At 36.8% G+C, this 18988-nt stretch overlaps 1 protein-coding gene across 5 annotated transcripts in view; it reads left to right on the plus strand.

Annotated features, from left to right (window-relative positions):
- The window catches only part of GRB14 (growth factor receptor bound protein 14), a 104119-nt gene that overhangs the window by 23144 nt on the left and 61987 nt on the right, over window positions 1-18988 (plus strand). For 4 of the 5 annotated variants that reach the window (XM_027678727.1, XM_027678728.1, XM_027678726.1 and 1 more), the window contains exons 2-4: window positions 10755-10911; window positions 15464-15585; window positions 17754-17828. In XM_027678727.1, coding sequence (XP_027534528.1) covers window positions 10755-10911; window positions 15464-15585; window positions 17754-17828 — 354 coding nt within the window. The remainder of the gene's footprint in view (window positions 1-10754; window positions 10912-15463; window positions 15586-17753; window positions 17829-18988) is intronic. The other variant, XM_027678729.1, reaches the window with a different exon arrangement.

The raw sequence follows: 18988 nt of genomic DNA on the forward strand, positions 1-18988 counted from the left end.
ATCTAGACTGAATAGCAGTTGGAGCCCTCTGCTTGTCTTGTATTAGCTTGACAGCCAGACTACAGTAGCTCATCATATTATCCACCAGCTGCATATGCAAGCCCTCAGTGTTGTGATTTTTCCTTTGGTTCTTTTGATTGTAACTTGTTGGATTGGTGCCTGTCACCATCTTTTTGGGTATCCTGTTTGACAAGACTTTTAGGATGATCATAACACAAATAAAATGCATAAATACATTTATGGTAATATGAACATGAGTTGTGTGTGGGAAAGAGAAGCAGCAGCCAGACAACCCAGAAGACCTCTGAATGTGGGGTATCACAGCGTGTGTAGAGATGGGAAACGTGCTACTGCTTCTCAGTTTTCCTATATGACTGAAGACTGTGCAGTCTGCATACCTTATTTTCCTTTTAGAACAAATGATAAGAGGTAAACATTGTCAAAATAGAATGAATTTTTGAAATTAGTAGTGTCCCCTTTTTACTGCATCAACTACTTATCTTCCTATTTCACTTTGTTCACTTGTTTTAGTCTCCTGCATCAGGTGATTATTACATTTTTGCCAACACTTACAGGCTCTGATTTCCATTCCCAGGCTTCCCTTGTCTTTTTTTCTGTTTCTTTAGGAGTCTGGATTTGTTAGGAAAAATTGCTTACAAAACTGTAATAACACAGCGGGGTATAGCTGAAGGTTTTACATGGTTTGAGTAGACTTACTAGCTTTATTTCAGGATTTACTCTTTATTTAGAGTTTATGCTTTAGCTGGAGGGAACAATGCTATGAGAATAAAATAGAAGTTCAGAAGTGCTGAGGGATAAAGTGTTCTGTCAGAATAGTTATCCTACAACAGTTAAACCTTGCTGTTATATTCCACTGGTGACTAGAAACAGATACCCAGAGATGACAGTACTGGACTGGAAGGGTTATAGTCTGACCCAGCAAAGCAAGGTTTTTGTCTTATACCAAATGACAAAGTATTTCAGCATTCTAAAATGAGCATTTATTATAGTGGGTTAACCTACATGGCCTTTGTCATATTTGCTCTGGACATTCCTTCTACCACTCCAGAAATTCAGAGAAATTCTGAATTCCAAACTATCTCTTATTTAACTAATAGTATAAACTTTTCATTGTCTTAGAGTCTACATTCTTTTCTCCTCTTGTAACCTTCATGGCAATACATAGCTGATGACAAAGGCGTTATTCTCTTTGAAGCTGTGTTGCAGTTCAAGCCTAAACTTCTGTATAAAATTGCCAAAGTGAAAGAGTTTTAAGAAAAAATCCGTTTCCCTCCCCCTCCCCCCTTTAAAAAATCTATTTCAGGACTGCTGCAGAGGAAACGAGAAAATAATTGATCTCTTAACAGTGTTATTCAGAGACTTGGTCTTTCTCACCTTCAGCAAGAGATCTGCTCTACTGAGAAACCAGCAACATAGTGTGAAAAACCTGGTAGAAACAATAGGTGTACTTCTTTTTATAGCTGGTATCTCTTCAGAAACATAAACTGCAGCCAGAACGTGGCAGTAACAGATTTGCTTTCTCTTGTGCTGGAACACAGCATTCTATTTATCTCTGACAAGCGAAGGATATGTTGGACAAACTGCACTATTAAATACAGAAAGCCTCATTTAAATAATGTGACATAAATAGGGACAAGCTATTCAAACATGAAGCTGATAACATTTTGCCCTTAACTTTGTTGTACACAGAAAACAAAAACCAGAAGTGTATTTTAGTGGCTTTGTATTTACATTTCTTTCTCCCTCTGTCTTCATACATGACTTCTTTGGAAAGTAGAGTAGTATGTGGATAATTTCTACCATATTTCTAGAATTGGGGTTGAAACCACTGGTACACTGGCAACTTTTTTCATTTTCCATTCATTTTCTATTTCACTAACTTTTTTTAAAAAAATAATGAAATACTGAAATTCCTTCTTAAGTCAGACTCTTTGACTCCTCTGCTATGATTTTTCCATCCTCTCCCTCTTTTAAGTCCAGTTAGTCTAACTGGATCGTTTCCCATCAGTATATGGTACATTCTAAATATTGCTCTTGTGTGTAGTAAGAGGTAAAACTGTGTATTACTATTTAATATATAAAAGCTATTTAAAGTTAAGACCTCTCTGGCAGTGTGGAAGTGAAGGACTGAAGATACTAAATACCATAAATTTACTAATAGGGCTAATAAGCTGATCACCGCCACTAAATTAGGTTTTCGTGAAGAAAAGTTCATGTGAAAGTAAACTTTTTTAACCTGAATAATCAAGTTTGATCTGAATACTGATTTCTTCAAATCAAACAATAAGGCTTTTGAAGTTTTTTCAGAAAAGGCTTGGTTTGGGGTCAAAATATGAAACTCTTATCCACTACCAAGATGATTTTTGTACCTTGCTAGTTATTTTAGCAATTTTCTGTGTGTTTCATGAGAAATAATAAAATAGCTCTGAGTGAAGATAATGGGTCATAAAGCATGTAGATTTAGCCTAGACAAGCGAGCTCTGTTGGGTGGACTGTATGAGCTGAACTGTATGAAAGAGTGTGATGATTCTGACACTAAGAAGTGGTGATGCATGGCTAAAAGGGAGATAGTTTTGTGTACAAATATAGTTATTTGGAGTTATTATGCCATGGTCTCAACTGAGTTTTAAAATTACTTTCCCTTGGTTAAAGAATTTTAGTGAAGTTTCACTGGGATGTTGTCATTTATTTATTTATTCTTAATGGCTGGGAAGGTGTAAAAAACTCTCTTGACTTAACAGTCTGTGTACTGGGTTTAGATTAACTGGAAAGCCATGTGTACTGTGCACTGGAGTTGGGCAGTGACCTATGTTGGATTAGCTCTCTGTAAGCAATACAAAAAAGACAGGAATAGGGAACGTTTTACCTTTCCTAGGGCCAAGAGGCTTTGCAAATAGCCTTGTGTCAGATGCTAATGTACACAGGTAGCATTACTCAATAATGTAATGAAAAATAACTAAGACTTATCTTTGTCATTGCTTGTAAGACATGGGTCCTCCACTCTGATTTAAGGGCTAGTATGAGTAAGAGTTTGAAATTACTTGGCAATAGACAGCTGTTCTAAAAATGAACTGTTCATTCCAAGTTCATCTTTATTTTGCAGTCTCTTGCTCCATAACTGTTTAATCTTCATAATAGCTCTTTGTTCAAAGGACTTGGGAAAAGTTATTGATACCAATCAGTGTGAACTGCGTTACCCCACTGACATTTTTCAGAATTATGATGATTACTCAAAACCACTCTAGGAACTGCTATGAACAAGATGGGGAAAAGTTTTCAGAAATTTAAGAGTAGATTTTCTTCTAGGAAGAGACAGATTCAGATAATGTTAACAGATTCTTACCTGTCTGCCAAATGATAGGCGCTGGTGACTCACAAATTTGCGAACCAATACGCCAAAATTAATATGTTGCAATAGCCCTTGGGCTTTTCCTCTTTCTCAGGACTGAATAGAAGTTTATACTCTTTGCATATCAGATGAAGTAATAGGTGGAGCCTAAACCTCCATTTCTGTTGGTGTCAGGATACGCTGAGGTTTGCCATTTAAGTTTCTTTAAATGTTAGACTGTATAACCTCCTGTTAACTACTTGCCTTTTCATTATCAGAGCCCCTCTATTTAAACTGACAATTTTATTTCACCTCTAAAGACTAGATCTGGGAACCTGTTCTTCCATATCTGTTGTGAATATTTAATGCAAATAAATGATTTAGCTGCTCTGCAGTGTGTTTATCTTGTATAAGTGCTCCTTTGACAGCTTAATCATTTGGCAAGTCTGCTAATTTTCTTTCATTTCTGCTGTTCCGTGAAATTGTATTATTTGAAATTTTTGCTGATAATGTTTAAACTTCCTCACAGCTTTCTAGTTATTTACGCACATCATAACAGTTATACTTGAAATACCTCTTTAGTTTGGAATTTCCGTGGTCTGAAAAAAATTTTTTGTAAGGCAGAATAATTTGAGACTCTCTAGTTAAATAAATTGTCCCATCCACCCCCACCTTTCCTATAAATAATCTACATTCTTTTTAAGGAGTTTATTGTGAGTTTTACTTCTATAACTCCCTTTGTATTTCTCACCCCTTATTTGGTCCTTGGTGGTAATGGCTGTTGATGGCTTTCACTTTTAATCTATTTATTACTTCCATTCTTATTTACAGTATGTTGAACTTCAAAATGTAGCTGTTCTTATTTAATTCTTCAATGATAGTAAATTTTTGAGCCAAGTGTCATATAGTTATTGTATAGTTTACAATAATCTCACTTTTTGCTCTAAAAGTAGATGTACTGTGATTTAATTGTCCAAAATGTGGTAGTTGCTTTCTCTAGACTTTGCCTTTTGTTCTGTTTTATACAGGGAAATGAAATCTTCTATAACTATTTTATTACTGTTTATAGCTATATTTTGTTTCTATTGACCATTATCATAAAACCGAATGTATCAAATTCAGGATTAAATAATGTTATTTGAACTTTCCTGTTGTCTTTCAAAACTTGTTTCTCTTCAGTTTTACTGACGTTGTCTTTGACATGATTGCATGTCAGCATTGTCCTCATTCTGCTATTTGCTCCAGTAGCGTAATGTGATTGTCATAACCTTCGTTTGAAAGAACTTTGTTGTGTATTTTTTACACATAGCTTGTTATAATTTGGAAATCTGCATAATTCAACCTCCCTTTTTATAATACAACATATTTACACATCTAAAGCAGTAGTCATATGAGGGAGCCTAAGTTCTTTACAAATCTTAATGAGTTCAATCTGTTACCTTGCTGTACGGAAACAGATTTCACTTCCCCTGCCCCATTTTGCAAAGAGGAAACTGAGGGACTAATACTGACTTGCCCAAAATCAGATGGGAAGTACATATTTTAAAACTAAGAATTGGACCTTTTTGCCTATACGTAATATAAAGTATTTTTTGTTAATTCTTCACCAAATTGCTATTCAGTTCCTATTTTTGGTGTGTTTTTTTCATTCATGGGATGGTCATGGATGGTTGGATTAGGTAGGACATGGAGTTTGTACCAGGAGTCTGAGAGAGGAGAATGACTCTATGGGCTACATAATATGGACAGTTGCTATAGTGCCTTAGTAAAATATCAGAAGACTATTACAGAAAATAAGTAGAAGTTGTTTTAATTGGTAATATGTGCATACTGTTTCTGTGCAATTAACCGAGTTTTTCAGTACCTTCTAAAAGAATATCTAGGTCTAAAAAGATTCATTGTGTTTTAAGGCAACAAATTCATTCATCACTGGAGAAACTGACCTGGTCTGTGGTCTTATATTGAAATGAAGGCTGGAAATTAACTTTTTTTTTGCTCTTTGAAATGTCATTTTAAAAATGGTTAGATTATGGAAAAAGTATAAGACTTTTCTAGGTTGTGGTAGGAAATGTGGGCAATTTTCCTAGATTTTGCTCTTCCTTTTGTGGCACTTTAGTTTCGTTGCAAGACAGAGATAATTGATTATTAGTGTTTTTATATCTTTTAGTGCTTGCAGTCTTAATCTATCAATAATAGATATGTGTATACAAACTTCACTTTTGGTCACTTGGAAGATCAGCTTCTCCTCCTTTGGGCAACTGCTTCCTTCTTTGCTGTCCTTGTATTCACTGCCTTGGCTTACCCTCACTTTCTTTAAATTAGTCTCCTGAGTCTTCAATATGTGTCTTCACAAGCTGTAGAGGGGCTTAACTTTTCCTTAATAGTCTTGGTGGTCCTATTGAAGAAGACGACAGCTTCGTTTCATTTCAGGTCACTCCTAAGGTGTCCAATCTGCCTGTTTGGGCTGGTTTTTAATAAATTTTCTGATTTGTACCTTGAGAAGAAAGCAAGGTATTCTAGAAAAATACCTTGACAAAGAGTCTGTGCATGATGGAGATGTTAAGTCTAATGCTCATGCCACCTAAGGTACTGAATATTTTTCTGTATGGGAGCAGTGTTTCTTCTGCCTCTTGAAGCTGTACTGTGTTCCAAAAAAGAAGTCAGGACTGCTGTAGTTAAACACTGTGTGCACCTTGTTTTAATGACAGATGTAACTTTCTAAAAACTGTGTGAATCCTTTTGGCCTGGAAATCTTCCCTTTGGAGGAAATACTGGAAGCTGGCATTTTAATTGTAGACCGAGATATTTAAAGGGAAAGTCTTACATTCACAACTGATAAAGACAGTAAACTTTACAAACATGCTATTTGTTTTCAACCAGTTGTGAGTTAACCTCTTAAAGATTTTTATGAATGCAGAATTTTGCTGATTCTCAATAAAATCAAGACAGACTATTGCTAGAAGTCATAAAACAGGTCAAAATTCTAGAAATTTCTGAGTACCTCCACTGTAGTTAAAAAACACTCTAAATTCCCCTACCCTCTGCCAATATCAATATGCAAAAAACTTTGTCTAGCAGGGGGCAGGGCTGGGAGTTGAACAAATGCTTCAGGCAAATAGCCTGATAGTTAACACTAAAGATGGGTTAGCATAGTATCAGGCAGCATTTCAGGGAAAGTATGGCACCCTGTAGTGTGAGACTTTTTAAGACCTGGTTTTGCACACAATAACTCTGCATTTAACATAAATGTGACTGGAATTATAATATAACTACAAAAATGTGCAGTATTTTATTCATGGGGGAAAATAATTTTAGAAAACACAAGCTGAAGTTAGGTACTTTTATCTTTATAAATAAATGTGGCTTGTTTTTTTTTTTTAAGGTGATGACTACACACTGTGTTAATGGCTATTCAGGAGCATTAAGAATCATATAAATGTCAGGTCATATTGGTGTAGCCACCTAAGTATGGAATCCATGTGCTGAGTGGTTCTTTTTCTGTTGGTTCTACCTGGCTTTTTTCACACGTTAGGACTTCAGTTTGAAATTTGAAATTCCTCACTGCAGGGCATATGTTTGTGCTGTTTCTGCAGATTGGAACTTCCGAAACAGATGGCAGGAAGATTCTGAAGAATCAGACTTGGACACCCTCTCTTAAAAGTCTACGAACACATTATTTAATTATTGTAGTGGAGATGACAGTTGAGTGTGGAAGAAGACTTGGGGGAGTAGAGTCCAACCTTGCTTCTTTTGCTCCTCCCTCCTCCCACGCTGATTACCTTATGTGCTCTTTTACTTATTCTTTTAAACACTTTCTGGCTTTTTTTCTCCTTCTGGTTATTTTTTAGTATAAAAGCTAGGGTCTACATTTTCTTTTCCTATATTAAATACTAGGTTATATTTGTCAACATCCTTTTTACATTCTGAGTTAATTTGATTAGTGAAATATAAACAGTAATATATTTTATTTTGAAGGAACATTTCTTATAAGAATAATTTTTTTGAGGGATAAAGATGTGTTGCACATACTTCTGGGATCTTGGCTGATTTTTAGTATATTGAAAAATGGAAAGGGGATATGTAGGAATTCTGTACCTCCTTGACTGCTCCCATAGGCAGTGAAAACAATTAATGCTTGTCATGCTGAGCCCGGTGATTTCCTCTGATAGGAAGATCTTGGACCTGCTTATTTCTTACTTCCAGTGACTGAAATAGAAGCTATTGAGGTGTTCCTTTTTCTGGCCTTGGGAAGAACTAAAATCTCCTTGTATTTATAAACTAGAGAGGAAAGAAGAAGATTTAAGTGCTACTGAGGTAATTTTTTCTGTCTCCTAATAGGTATAGTCAAAGAAAGTGAAACAGCTTGGTTTAGAACAAAGTTTGAGAGTGTATGGTAATGAAAACTGTAATGAGAGCTTGTTCTCACTTAGCGCCTCTTTTCTTGTCTGCTGCTTCTGAGACAAATTTTTCAGGGAGAAAAATGGAACAGAGTGAAGATGACTGGCCAGCCTAATGCATCATGATAACCACTAATAAAAATAAAGTGGTCACTCAAGATTCCTCATCTCTATGGAAGGTCAGCACGGCTGCATCCTTCTACCCTTTAATTCTTAAAGCATCCTCTATTTCTAGGAAGAGAAGTATTGCAACATAATTCCAAGGAAAAATGGGATTTCGAATTTATCCTTTTTCATCTGATCCACTCCCCTTGGAATAACTACATTCCCAGCAAATCCTACAAGAGACTTGGCTTCAAACACAACAGAAAGTGCAGACTGAGCAACTTCCAATTGGAAAAAAAACTCAAAAATCACTCTAACTGATGAGTTTTGCACCATCACATTTAATTCATTAGGCAAAAACTGTGACAGAAGTTGATTAGGTGACTGTCTATTATCTCCTGCTGCATTTGAATCCCTTGCAAGGAAGAGAAAAAGCACACAGCATTTGTGTTTTATAAGGTAGCAGATGTCAGAGCTGTGAGCTGGGGTGGTCTGTTGTCCTAGACTTGCACAGGATTTATTTCCCTGTACTGGAAAGCTGAGTGAGAATACTCACAGAGAATATAAACTGATTTTTTTTTCTCATTGTTTTTTTGTTGTTTTGTTTTGTTTTGCTTTAGCTGTGCTCCTGTAGTCCAAGGCCACCTCCAAGACTTCCTGCTCCCTGAGCTGAATGGCCACAGGCAGCTCGTTATCATGACTTGTGTTGCTGTCTTCAGCATTTTAAAAAGTCTTTTTCTATTTCTTCAGCAATAAGAGTGTAGTCATCTGCACTGCGACTCTTAACCCTTTTAAGAGGAATTTCTGTTAAAATCATCCGTCAAGAGCCCCAGCTCGGGCTGTACGTGCTCCTGCTGTAAAACAAGTATATCACCAAACTTGATGAGTGCCTGGAGAAAACTGTAGTTGCTGGTATGTGCCATAGGGTCCCTAGCCAGGGTACTCACGTGGATTCCCACCCTGGCTGTATTGTGAGAATATTGAGAAATAGAGTAGAATATTTCAGTTGGAAGGGACTTAAAAAATGATCATCAATACTTGGAAAGGTGCTTTAATTCTCTCCTTTGCTTTCCCTTTCTATACTGTCTCTCTTCTTTCTAGCACTTCAGCTTGTAAAATCCTTTAGGTTCAGACTGAAACAGGCTTGCTGGAGAGACTAATGAAACTGTCCCTGACCTTCAGTGCTGCTCGAGTAGGACCTATTTGAAGGTGATAGGATGCTGTTTTGTCTAGTCACCTCTACAGCGCTCCATCCCATTCACAGTGCACCCTACCAGACACCTCTTTTAATTTCATCTTTGAATCCTTGTAAATACTGCAGGGATTTAAATATTTCATGCCAGTGTATCCTGAATGGCTGAACATAATTTCTGTGTGACTGGAGTAGGACTTCTAAGTTGTGTGTGTGGAATCAGACTCTGCTGCAAACAGGCTGCATTGCTGCTGGTCTCTCTTGCTTAGCAGTGGGAATGCTGCCAAAGGATAGACATCTTGTAAAATCAACTGTAGGCATCAACCATGGGTGTTTTGGCAGTATTGAAATCAATAGTGATGTGGTCTTTTTGCCTTTTGTATTAAATGTAAGTACTGGGCTGCAGCTTAGGCCCATGGAAACCTTGGATCTACTTTTTCCAAGGTCTGCCTCTTTCCCCTGGAAGACTCAGATTTGAGGTTGTTGATTCATGAATACAAAGAGATTTTTCCATGTTTTAGGAGCTTGAGTTTAATGTTTCCTATATCCTGAAGATTGGTGTTGTGGCAAGGGTGGCTTAATATCACATGGAACTCTTGAGCTGCCGTCATTTAATAGCTGTAATATTAAAGCAAATCTTCGTGGACTTCATGCTTATTTAGTTTGTAACAAAACTGCTGTATATGTAGTTCCACTGAAAAAAACAGGTGTTTGGAGAGGAGTTAGGCCATCAGTGTGCATTAAAATCTCTGTGTGGTTTTCAAATGGAGTTGTTTTTCCTTGATCTGAAGTTTGGAAAACATGAGTGAGCTGACCTGATATTATTTTTTTTTTGGATTTTTGCCATTAGTGGGAGAGAAGCAGGTGGCAGGAGGTACAGTTGCAGTTCCTTCTTCACCTTCCTACCAACTTCAGCACAAACCAGAGAAGCAGCTGCCGTAACAAGTTAGGGCAACAATGCATTGCTGGTTGTTGATTAGATGCTTGAAATGAGCATGTGTTCAGTAAGGCAGCAATTAAAGACCGACTGACAATAACATGCTTGTTTATCTTTAAAGTAAGAACTTCTATCTAGCCGTTTAATGAAGGGTTTACAATGGTATTTAGGTTTTGTGCATGAAGCCCAGGTGAGATGTGTCCTGCATTCTCATGAATAAACTGAGAGGAGTATTTTTGAGACAAATTAAAAGCATCTTGAACACCCTTTATATTGAGGTTGTCGGTGCTTGACAAAATTTGAAGCCACTTGGTAGCATCTCCTGTTTTTATTGTCTGTAGAATTATGAGCATCTCGAATCTGATTGCTGTTCTCTGAACTAACTCCTTTATCAGATATATCTGCAGTTCTTCAGTCAGAGTTTTTGAGTTTCACTGTTTATGCTCTGTGGTTTCTTTTTCAGCTTACTTAAGAATGTATGGTTTCACCACATTTATTTACCTCTTCATTAACATTTTTTTAGAGGGAATGCATCAGTCTGTCCAGTGTCCTGTGGCAAGGGATGTCCAGTAGCCAAATTTAGAAGTGGAATGTGCTTTGCTAAGCTGTTTTGTTCTCACTTATGCCATTACACTGGAGAGGAATGGCTGTTTCATATTGCATTCAATGTGTATGGGTTCTTGTCTCAGTCATGAAGCTGAGAGAGGAACATATTTGGAGTAAATGAAGCAAAGATTAAACTTATGGATATTTTAGAGTTTTTGTTTATTGCAGGTAATCAAAGTGTATAGTGAAGATGATACTAGCAGAGCTTTGGAAGTACCCAGTGATATAACAGCCAGGGATGTATGTCAGCTCTTGATATTGAAGAACCACTATATTGATGACCACAGCTGGACTCTCTTTGAACAACTTACCCACACAGGTTTAGGTAAGACTAATACTATATAATGGTATGGTGGTAAATAAGGTGTTTGGTTTTCATTTTCACATAGAAGTACAATTTCAATAGAATGGCTTGAAAGGAAAATGATGGGAAGTCTTGCGTGAATTTATTCTTTTGGGGGATTGTTGCTTCTGATTCTCTTTTTTTGAAAGCATAGCTATAAAGTGGATTTTTTAATGGTACATTTGCCTCACATTGCTTGATCTGCATCTGTAAGAGTCATTTGGAAGACACTGACAGTTAAGATTCTCACTGCAAATTCTTCCTTGCTCTTCCTTGATTTTCTTTGGCAGTCCTTCCTCTCTTATTGGTATTTCGTGCTTATCTCTAGAAAGACTTGGGTTATTTTCATTGCCGATAAAATCCTGTTTGTTCCCAAGACATCTGAGTGAAATCTCTGACATCAGGGACAGAAAGCAGTTACACAGTGCTATTCTACCTGGACAATAGTACTCAGTCTTCAGAAACAACATCAGAGTGGGCTGCCAGTATTTTCCTGCAATACAATCAGTTTGACTGGATTTATGGTGAACTCTGGGACAGGGCTACTTAAAAAGCAGACCAAAACCATTCTTCTAAACCTCCAGATTTGGACCAATGAACTGTGTTGAAGTGACTCCATGTATTTTAAGTTGCTGGAAACAAAATGTTCTGAACTTTCACATCATCAGTGTTCCTCTAGTGTAATAAAACTCTTTCTATTATACAGTTTAAAAGTAACCTGTGGTTTCAGAACATAAGTTTAACTCCTGGTTTCTGTTCCTTTTTGAAGTATATAGATGTACTTTTGCAGTATAAAAACAAAAAGGCAAATTAGTTATAGTGAGGAATGGGATGTTTTCAGAGATGTAAAAAATGCAGCACTCAGGAAAGAGTTCACTCAGCAAGAGATGAGTTTAGAAGTGCACTGCTGGGATGAAGTATTGAACTGAAACTCTAGTCAGACAATCTTAACTCCTTTTACAGCACTCTGTTTCTGTACTGTATTGTGTATGGTTTTGATAGGAAAGTATATTAAAAAAAATCTACTAGAGACAAATACCGTAAAAAATCTGGTTTTAATTTCATGTCACCCGAAGTTTGCATATTATTCTTGAACTTTGTCACTGGACTGGAGTTACAAAACGTAGTACTTCTGCAAATTCAAGGGCAGTTCCAGCTGCTAGTGCAAAGTGTGGCTTGAGAAAGAGGATGTTCCGGAGACCTTCCTGCATTCTAAAATATGTAGGAAACTCCTTGAAGTTCTTAATTCTCAGAAGAGACTGCGCTGGTACCTGGTAACTCTGGTACTGTTGATTTTAAAAAAAGAGTACACACCACAAACAAAAAACCAAATGCCCCCCATACACTTCCCCCCAACTATGGATATTTAAATATGTCTAAAAGCTGTTTTTAAGGTCCCTTTCTCTGTATTTATCTAGGGAGTGTGGCCTTGTGCATTTGTAGAAAATAAACTTGACTGTGCATCTCTGACTCAGTTATGTTCAACAGCTGTATTTTAAGGATGAACTACAAGAGCTAAAATGGGTTTCTACCCTTTTATGCTCCTTTATGCTATGAAGGCAGCCACAAACGTTTGTCAAATTTCTTTTCTTGCTTTGTAACATTTCAAAGATATTTGTAACCTTTTGCACTGAATGTATCAGCTGTAAGATGCTTCCAACGCAGAGTAAGGTCAGAGTTAAATCTGGGTCGAGGCTGTAAACAACTGCAATAGAAGAGGAGGTAGCAAAATGGCATTCGAAAACACTTCTACATAAATAGCAAAAGTGTTTTCTGTGTTTTATAGTGTAGCTGGTGTTTAAATAGCATAATAACTATTGAAGAAGACACCTTTGACAAACCGTGCCAGAACAATAGTGGCACTGTTTATCCAGGTTTATTTATTTGCACAATACACTTTTTGCCAAATAGTCTGTTTTCTTTAGTCTGAAGGTTTTCTTGGAGGATTTCAATATCAAATAATTAGTGAAGTTTCTTTTCCTAAGATTCTGATATTCTCAAAATTGCTGGAGACCTACATTCACCATGCAGTCTTCTGACTGCTCCAGCTGCTTTCAACATAGTTCTAGAAAAAGGTTCATTTTAAAATTATTTCCTGGATGATGAGGTTGGCAATTCAACATTGCTAGCCAAGGAAAGGAACAACTTGAGATAGCCTCTATTTTTTTTTTTAATAGTACTGAACGATAATGGAATTATCTTTATGATACTGTTAGATCTGATTTTGTTTGAAAGGTTTAACATATTGATCTTGACTGGCATTAAGTATATTCTTAAGCACTGTATGAGTGGCTTGAACAAACATTTTTCAAATGATGAGTTAGTTTTGGATTGTTTGCTGCTTATTATTGCATGTTTTACTCATGTAAATTTGGACAGTCATTTTCATCTCACAAGTTAAGTGAATTGTTAATGAAAGGAGCGAGTGTATTGAAAGCTGTGAGCGAGTGTGTGTGTCTGTGTAAATTCCAGTATGATGTGGATTAATAATTCATCCGTCAATTAGTGAACATTTTCTTTAACATCTAACAGCTGTCTGAATACTCCTGAATTAGATATAATTGCATGAATCTTAGTGAGTTGAGCACAGCGTTCTGCTTTTAATCAAGACAGACATTAATTACATCACTGGATTGTGCCTTCATTTCTGTGTGGAAGTATCTGCTGTGAAGGTTTAAAAAGGGAAAAACCCCAGCAAAACTGCCACCTAAACCAAAACATAAACCCGTAGTCTCTATATTTTAGTTTTCACAAACATATATGCCCTTTGGTGTGGAGCTATATTGTTGAACATTAAGCATGGTCGTGTCCTTGCTGTATTGCCTGGCAGATGCTGACCAGGTGGAGTTGGCTCAGGGCAAGTGGGCAAGGTGAGGTGGTCCTGCTTCCTGGGGCACTGGCTGGTGCACCCCATCTGCCTGCCATGGAGCACCCACACTGCACCCAGCCCACTGCCTTGTCACCCGGGATGCTCAAACTTCCTCCTCACCTCCAAAGTTTTGCAGTAGCCTGGGCTCTATTTCAAATCCTGAAGTACAACAATTATTGCAGTCTTATAAATGACAATATATTTCAGAACTGTATGTTTTTGCTATCTATCCTCTTTGTCTTAAAATATTGGATTCAAATAAATAAATTTTTGAATGTTTTTCACCATGTCTAAAATTATTGAAGGCAGCTGAAACATGCCTAGATTTGGATGATGCCAGGTACCTTGGTGCTGGGAGTCCCATACTTTCAGTGTAATTTCCTTGTGCGAGGCAGGCTCTGAAAACAGAATGGTTTACTATAACTGTTCTCCTTTTCAAGAGAAGTACTGTCTTCATCCTGAATTTTCTACTGAGAAGTTTTTGTGCTGACTGTAAATGGTTTTCTGTTTGCTTCTGCGGCTGAACACATGTTCTAGGGCTCCTCTTTGAATAGGTGATAGTGCCTTGGCCAGGCTCATCATCGGTGTCTTTCAGTCTCATTTTGATTTCACTCTCTGCATTCTCTTAGGTAGCCTGTGGGAAAGTTCGTAAGGCACTACCTGTGCAATAATACTGAGCAATGGCTTTCTGGTTTTTATTTAGTTTAAACTTTTTTCCTTGCTGGGTGGCCAGAGAGGAGGCTACCTAAAAGGTGTTCTGTCATGCACTTCAATATTAAATCTTCTTTTATGTGCATTAGTTACTTTCCATAGTTAAGGAGACTGTTTTCGATTGTAACAAGTGCTTCTCATGTTAGAGATAGTAATAATAAAGACCACAGAAAGGACGGTAGAAGCTCTCTGATCTAGAAGAGAAAAATGATCTACCTAAACTGAAGTACAGCTTTTTCATGTCAACATTTAGGGATTTGATTACAGGATTGTGTTTTGGAGGGCACTAACTCAGTGTTTCAGTTCCTTCAAGAAAGCAAGTTGACTCACTTGTAAAATATTCTCTGCTGTGACACCTTAAAAATAAAGAAATACCAGCATCCTTACCCATCCATTGAGGGGATGGAGAATGTCTTATTTTTCTACTAAGAAGTAAGTCTTGAGGAAATGGTGTTTTCTTAAATGTCACAATGCCATTTAAGAGTTTTAAATGTCACCCCAGAGGAGCACTTTCTCTCTATAAAATTGGAAGGAAAAAAAAAAGTAAGAGCATCAGTTCTTTAGTGTCTCTTTGCCCTTGCATCTACAGAATGTGTTTTGGAGTAGAGAAGCCTGTACAAGATTTTAAAATCCTTATGTTTCTTTTGGTATTTTTGGAGCATCTTTTGTTTTCTGAATTGCTTTATGATTTTATTTACTTCATTTAATCTGGTTACAAAATGTGATTTTTATATAGCATCCTTAATCTCTGTCTTTATGGACTCAAGTATTAGTTAAATTCAATGAAAAAGGAGTTAAATTCAATGGAAGTTTAACTTTGCTCCACTTGATCTGCGGATCAGGAGAGTTCTTGGTCTTCTGCTATTCATGAGCTTGATATTTGCTTTTGTTTGTTTGTTTGTTTTGTGGGTTTTGTTTGCCTTTTCTTTTAATTTGCTTGTGTTTTTTTTACAGGAAGAGCTATAGAAGACCATGAATTAGTGATGGAAGTTCAATCAAATTGGGTAATGGAAGAGGAAACCAAACTCTATTTTAGAAAAAATTATGCCAAGTATGAGTTTTTTAAAAATCCCCTGGTAAGTTCTAACATTGTATCTGTGACGTAGTGCAAAGATAAAATAGTCTTTTCTGTTACACACAGATAGGCAGAGTGTAAAGTTGTTAGCGTAACATCAGTCAAAAGGAATTATTGAGAGGGAATATATGAAATATGGGAATATATTGTAGTGCATATAACTGTTGGCCAGTCCCTTTGTTGCAATTGTAAAACATGCATGTTCAATATTTTATTGTTTAAAGGGTCATGGGGTCAGCAATGGGTTTAACTTTATTGCACACGGACCTGGGACAAAATCAATTTTTTGCAATTGAGTGAACTTTCCGTCAAGTGGCAACAAAATAGCAGTGTGAGGAGGGGCACCTGTAGCAAAGATGATTTTGTTGTTGAAGTGCAGATTGAATATTATGGCCCAGCGCTGCCCAGTGGCAGCTTATCCCAGCTGCAGCTAAATGACAACTGACACAAAAGACCACGAGCAGCCATAGCCTATTTGGGGTAAGTGAAAGTTAGTGTACATAAGGAATGGAAAGAGAGAAGAGACGACTTGTAACACAGGGATGTAGCCAAAGGTTAATGCTGCTGATTCAGACTTTGGCTGATGGCAAAGGCCATGGAAGCAGTCCTGGCTCAGCAGGAGAAACCATCTGGTTGCTCAAGTGCATGGTGTATTTGGACCAGTCCAGTCTTTTATAAAGCCAGCTTATTTCAGATATCAAAGGGAGAAACAGCAGAAATGTATGAGGGCTGAAAAGGTAACAAGTGGAAGGGAACTCAAATTATCTACCTGTGAAAAGGATAAAAAGGTAAATATAAGGATACCAAAAAATATAAGAGATTTGAGAGATTTTATGTTTGATTCACCTGTGTATCTCTGGACAAATCATGTACTCCCCACATATGGAGATATCAGTACACCAGTAAAAAATTTCTTAGCTTGAGATGGTCTAGAGTTAGTAAAGAAGCTTTCACAGAATCACAAAGTGGGTAAAGTTGGAAGGGACCAGGGCCATCTGGTCCAACCTCTCTGCTCAAGCAGGGTCATCCTAGAGCACATGGCACAGGATTGTGTTCAGACAGTTCTTGCATATCTCCAGTGGGGGAGACTCCACAACCTCTCTGGGCAGTCTGTTCCAGTACACGGTCACCCTCACAATAAAGATGTTCTTCCTCATATTCAGCTGGGACTTCCTGTGCATCGGTTTCTCTCTCTTGCCTCCAAAGACTGAGTTGATGTATTGGTTAACCAGTGAGTGGAACCAGCTGTGGAGTGTGGCAGGCATGCAGCTATAACTAGAGTCAGCAGCTGTAGCTCATTAGAGTTCTTGCTGTTCCTGCTGAGTGATTCTTCTGTGGTCCCAGGTGTAGCAAGAATGCTTTATCAGAATGAATTTATATGAATTACCCTACCAGTAGTTCAGTGTTATTAAAAATGGAAATCAGTGGACATTGGGTGGCCAAGGGAATATTAGCTTCAAACTTCTCCAGGCCTTGAGAAAACATTATTTTTGATGGTTAACCCCTTGTCTGGTTCATATCTGCATGACTATATTGAACTCCTCAGCTGCAGGTCTTGAGCTTTCCTTCATAATGAAATAGTCATTTTAAATGTGGACTTTTTAATCTCATCATGTTGATGTAGTCAGATTTTTATGTTAATTCATATCATAAAAAGTGGAAAATTAAAAACCACAAAGACTTATTCTGCATTAATGGAAGTTATTCCAAAATATTTTACTGGTTTATTTTATTTTATTCCTTGTGTAATGGAAACAATAGAAAACAATATACTTTTCAGCACATTGGTGTATATCCTCCCTATTTTGTAGCATATTGAATCCCCAGGCAAGTCTTTTGTGTCAACAGCAATAGAAATTACTACCAGAAAAACAACACTAAGGCCCAAATATTGCAATATGAGACCCAAATATTGCAATATGATTTGCACTGCTGTCTGAAATTCTCTTCCAGAGACCACTGATGTTTTCTCAAAATTCTAAGTTTTTCAGCAAATAATACATAGGATGTCACAAATTTTGGGATGACATTAAGGTAAGCTTAAATTATTGGATCAGGGAATCTGCAGTGCCTTGCACCGCATTGAGAACTTAAATTGGACATCCAAAAGAGATAGAAAGTTTTATATTTATTTTTACAGAACTTTCATACAAATTTTTGTTGTTATAGAACTTTTTTCCAGATCATATGATATCTTTTCCAAGTGAGACAAATGCTGCTCTAAGCCACTCTGGGATATTACAGGTATGTAACCCTTCAATGAAGATGAGCCAGCATAGCTCAGAATTTCCCATTGTCTGTGTTGTGTGAGCATAGTTCTTTATTGCTGTTGGATCTGTTGCTGTGTTTTGAATAACTCAAAACATGGTTAAAAACTTTTTTCCTTACGAGATATGAAATGCTATGTCCCTTCCAGGCAGTTATTGTATGTCCACACTTGCAAACTTTCACATTCTTTCAGAATCAAAAGCACCAAAACAGACAAAATGCAGTGAAAATGTTAAATACCTTTATTGGGTATTTTAGGTGAAAGACCCTTTTTCCTTTAAAAGTATTGCAGTACTCAGCACATACTTAGCAGAAGGCTATGGTAGAATACTGAAGAACTGGTAATGTGATACAAAGGGATATAAAAAAGAGCTAAATGGTTAAACTTAATGAGTAGAAAATTTAGACTGACTCGTATGATTTGTTAGCTTGAAGGCTACTGTAGCCTTCAAAAAAAATTATGGTAGGTCACTCAGTGTTAGTCATCTTTTAAGCAGACACAAGATTCTAATTTACAGTGAGAATAATGAAATGGTAATACAGAATGACCATATCAGGGATCATCGTTTTACTTTCAAAGGGGGAAAATGAGTAATAAAGGTGGAAACATACACATCACTCTTGTTTGCTTGTCACTAGAAAAATTAAATAATAGAAGAAGAACTTCCACTGATCTTAAGACAACACCACTATGTATGAGTTTTGGGGATCAAGAATAACTGGAAAGGCAGCATAGTAACACAGGATATTTAAGGTAGAAGTAAAAGAAACAGAAATTACATTTTTTTTGAAAATCAATCTAGTAAAGTCTACCTTAGCATCCACCAGTAAATGAAAAACATTTTAAAGAACTAATTCTCAAAGGATTTCTCTGTATTAAATAGTTGTATCCTTATAAAAGTGAATGTTAATCAAGAGGTTAAGATTGTCCCAAATGTAGTAAAAAATGTTGCAAATTAAATTTGACAACCACTAGAATCTGAAAGTCGTTTTTACAAACCTAAGTAAAATCTTTGTAATTTCAGAAGTGCTGCATGTCTACTGAAAATTGGTCCACTTTTGCTACCTAAACAACAAATAGATTTTGCAGTCTAACATAAACATTTCACTTAGAAAATCCTGTCCCCTGTATTAAT

This window comes from Neopelma chrysocephalum, unplaced genomic scaffold, assembly GCF_003984885.1.
Source record: "Neopelma chrysocephalum unplaced genomic scaffold, ASM398488v2 Primary Assembly neopelma1_44, whole genome shotgun sequence".
Classification (NCBI taxonomy): Eukaryota; Metazoa; Chordata; class Aves; order Passeriformes; family Pipridae; genus Neopelma; species Neopelma chrysocephalum.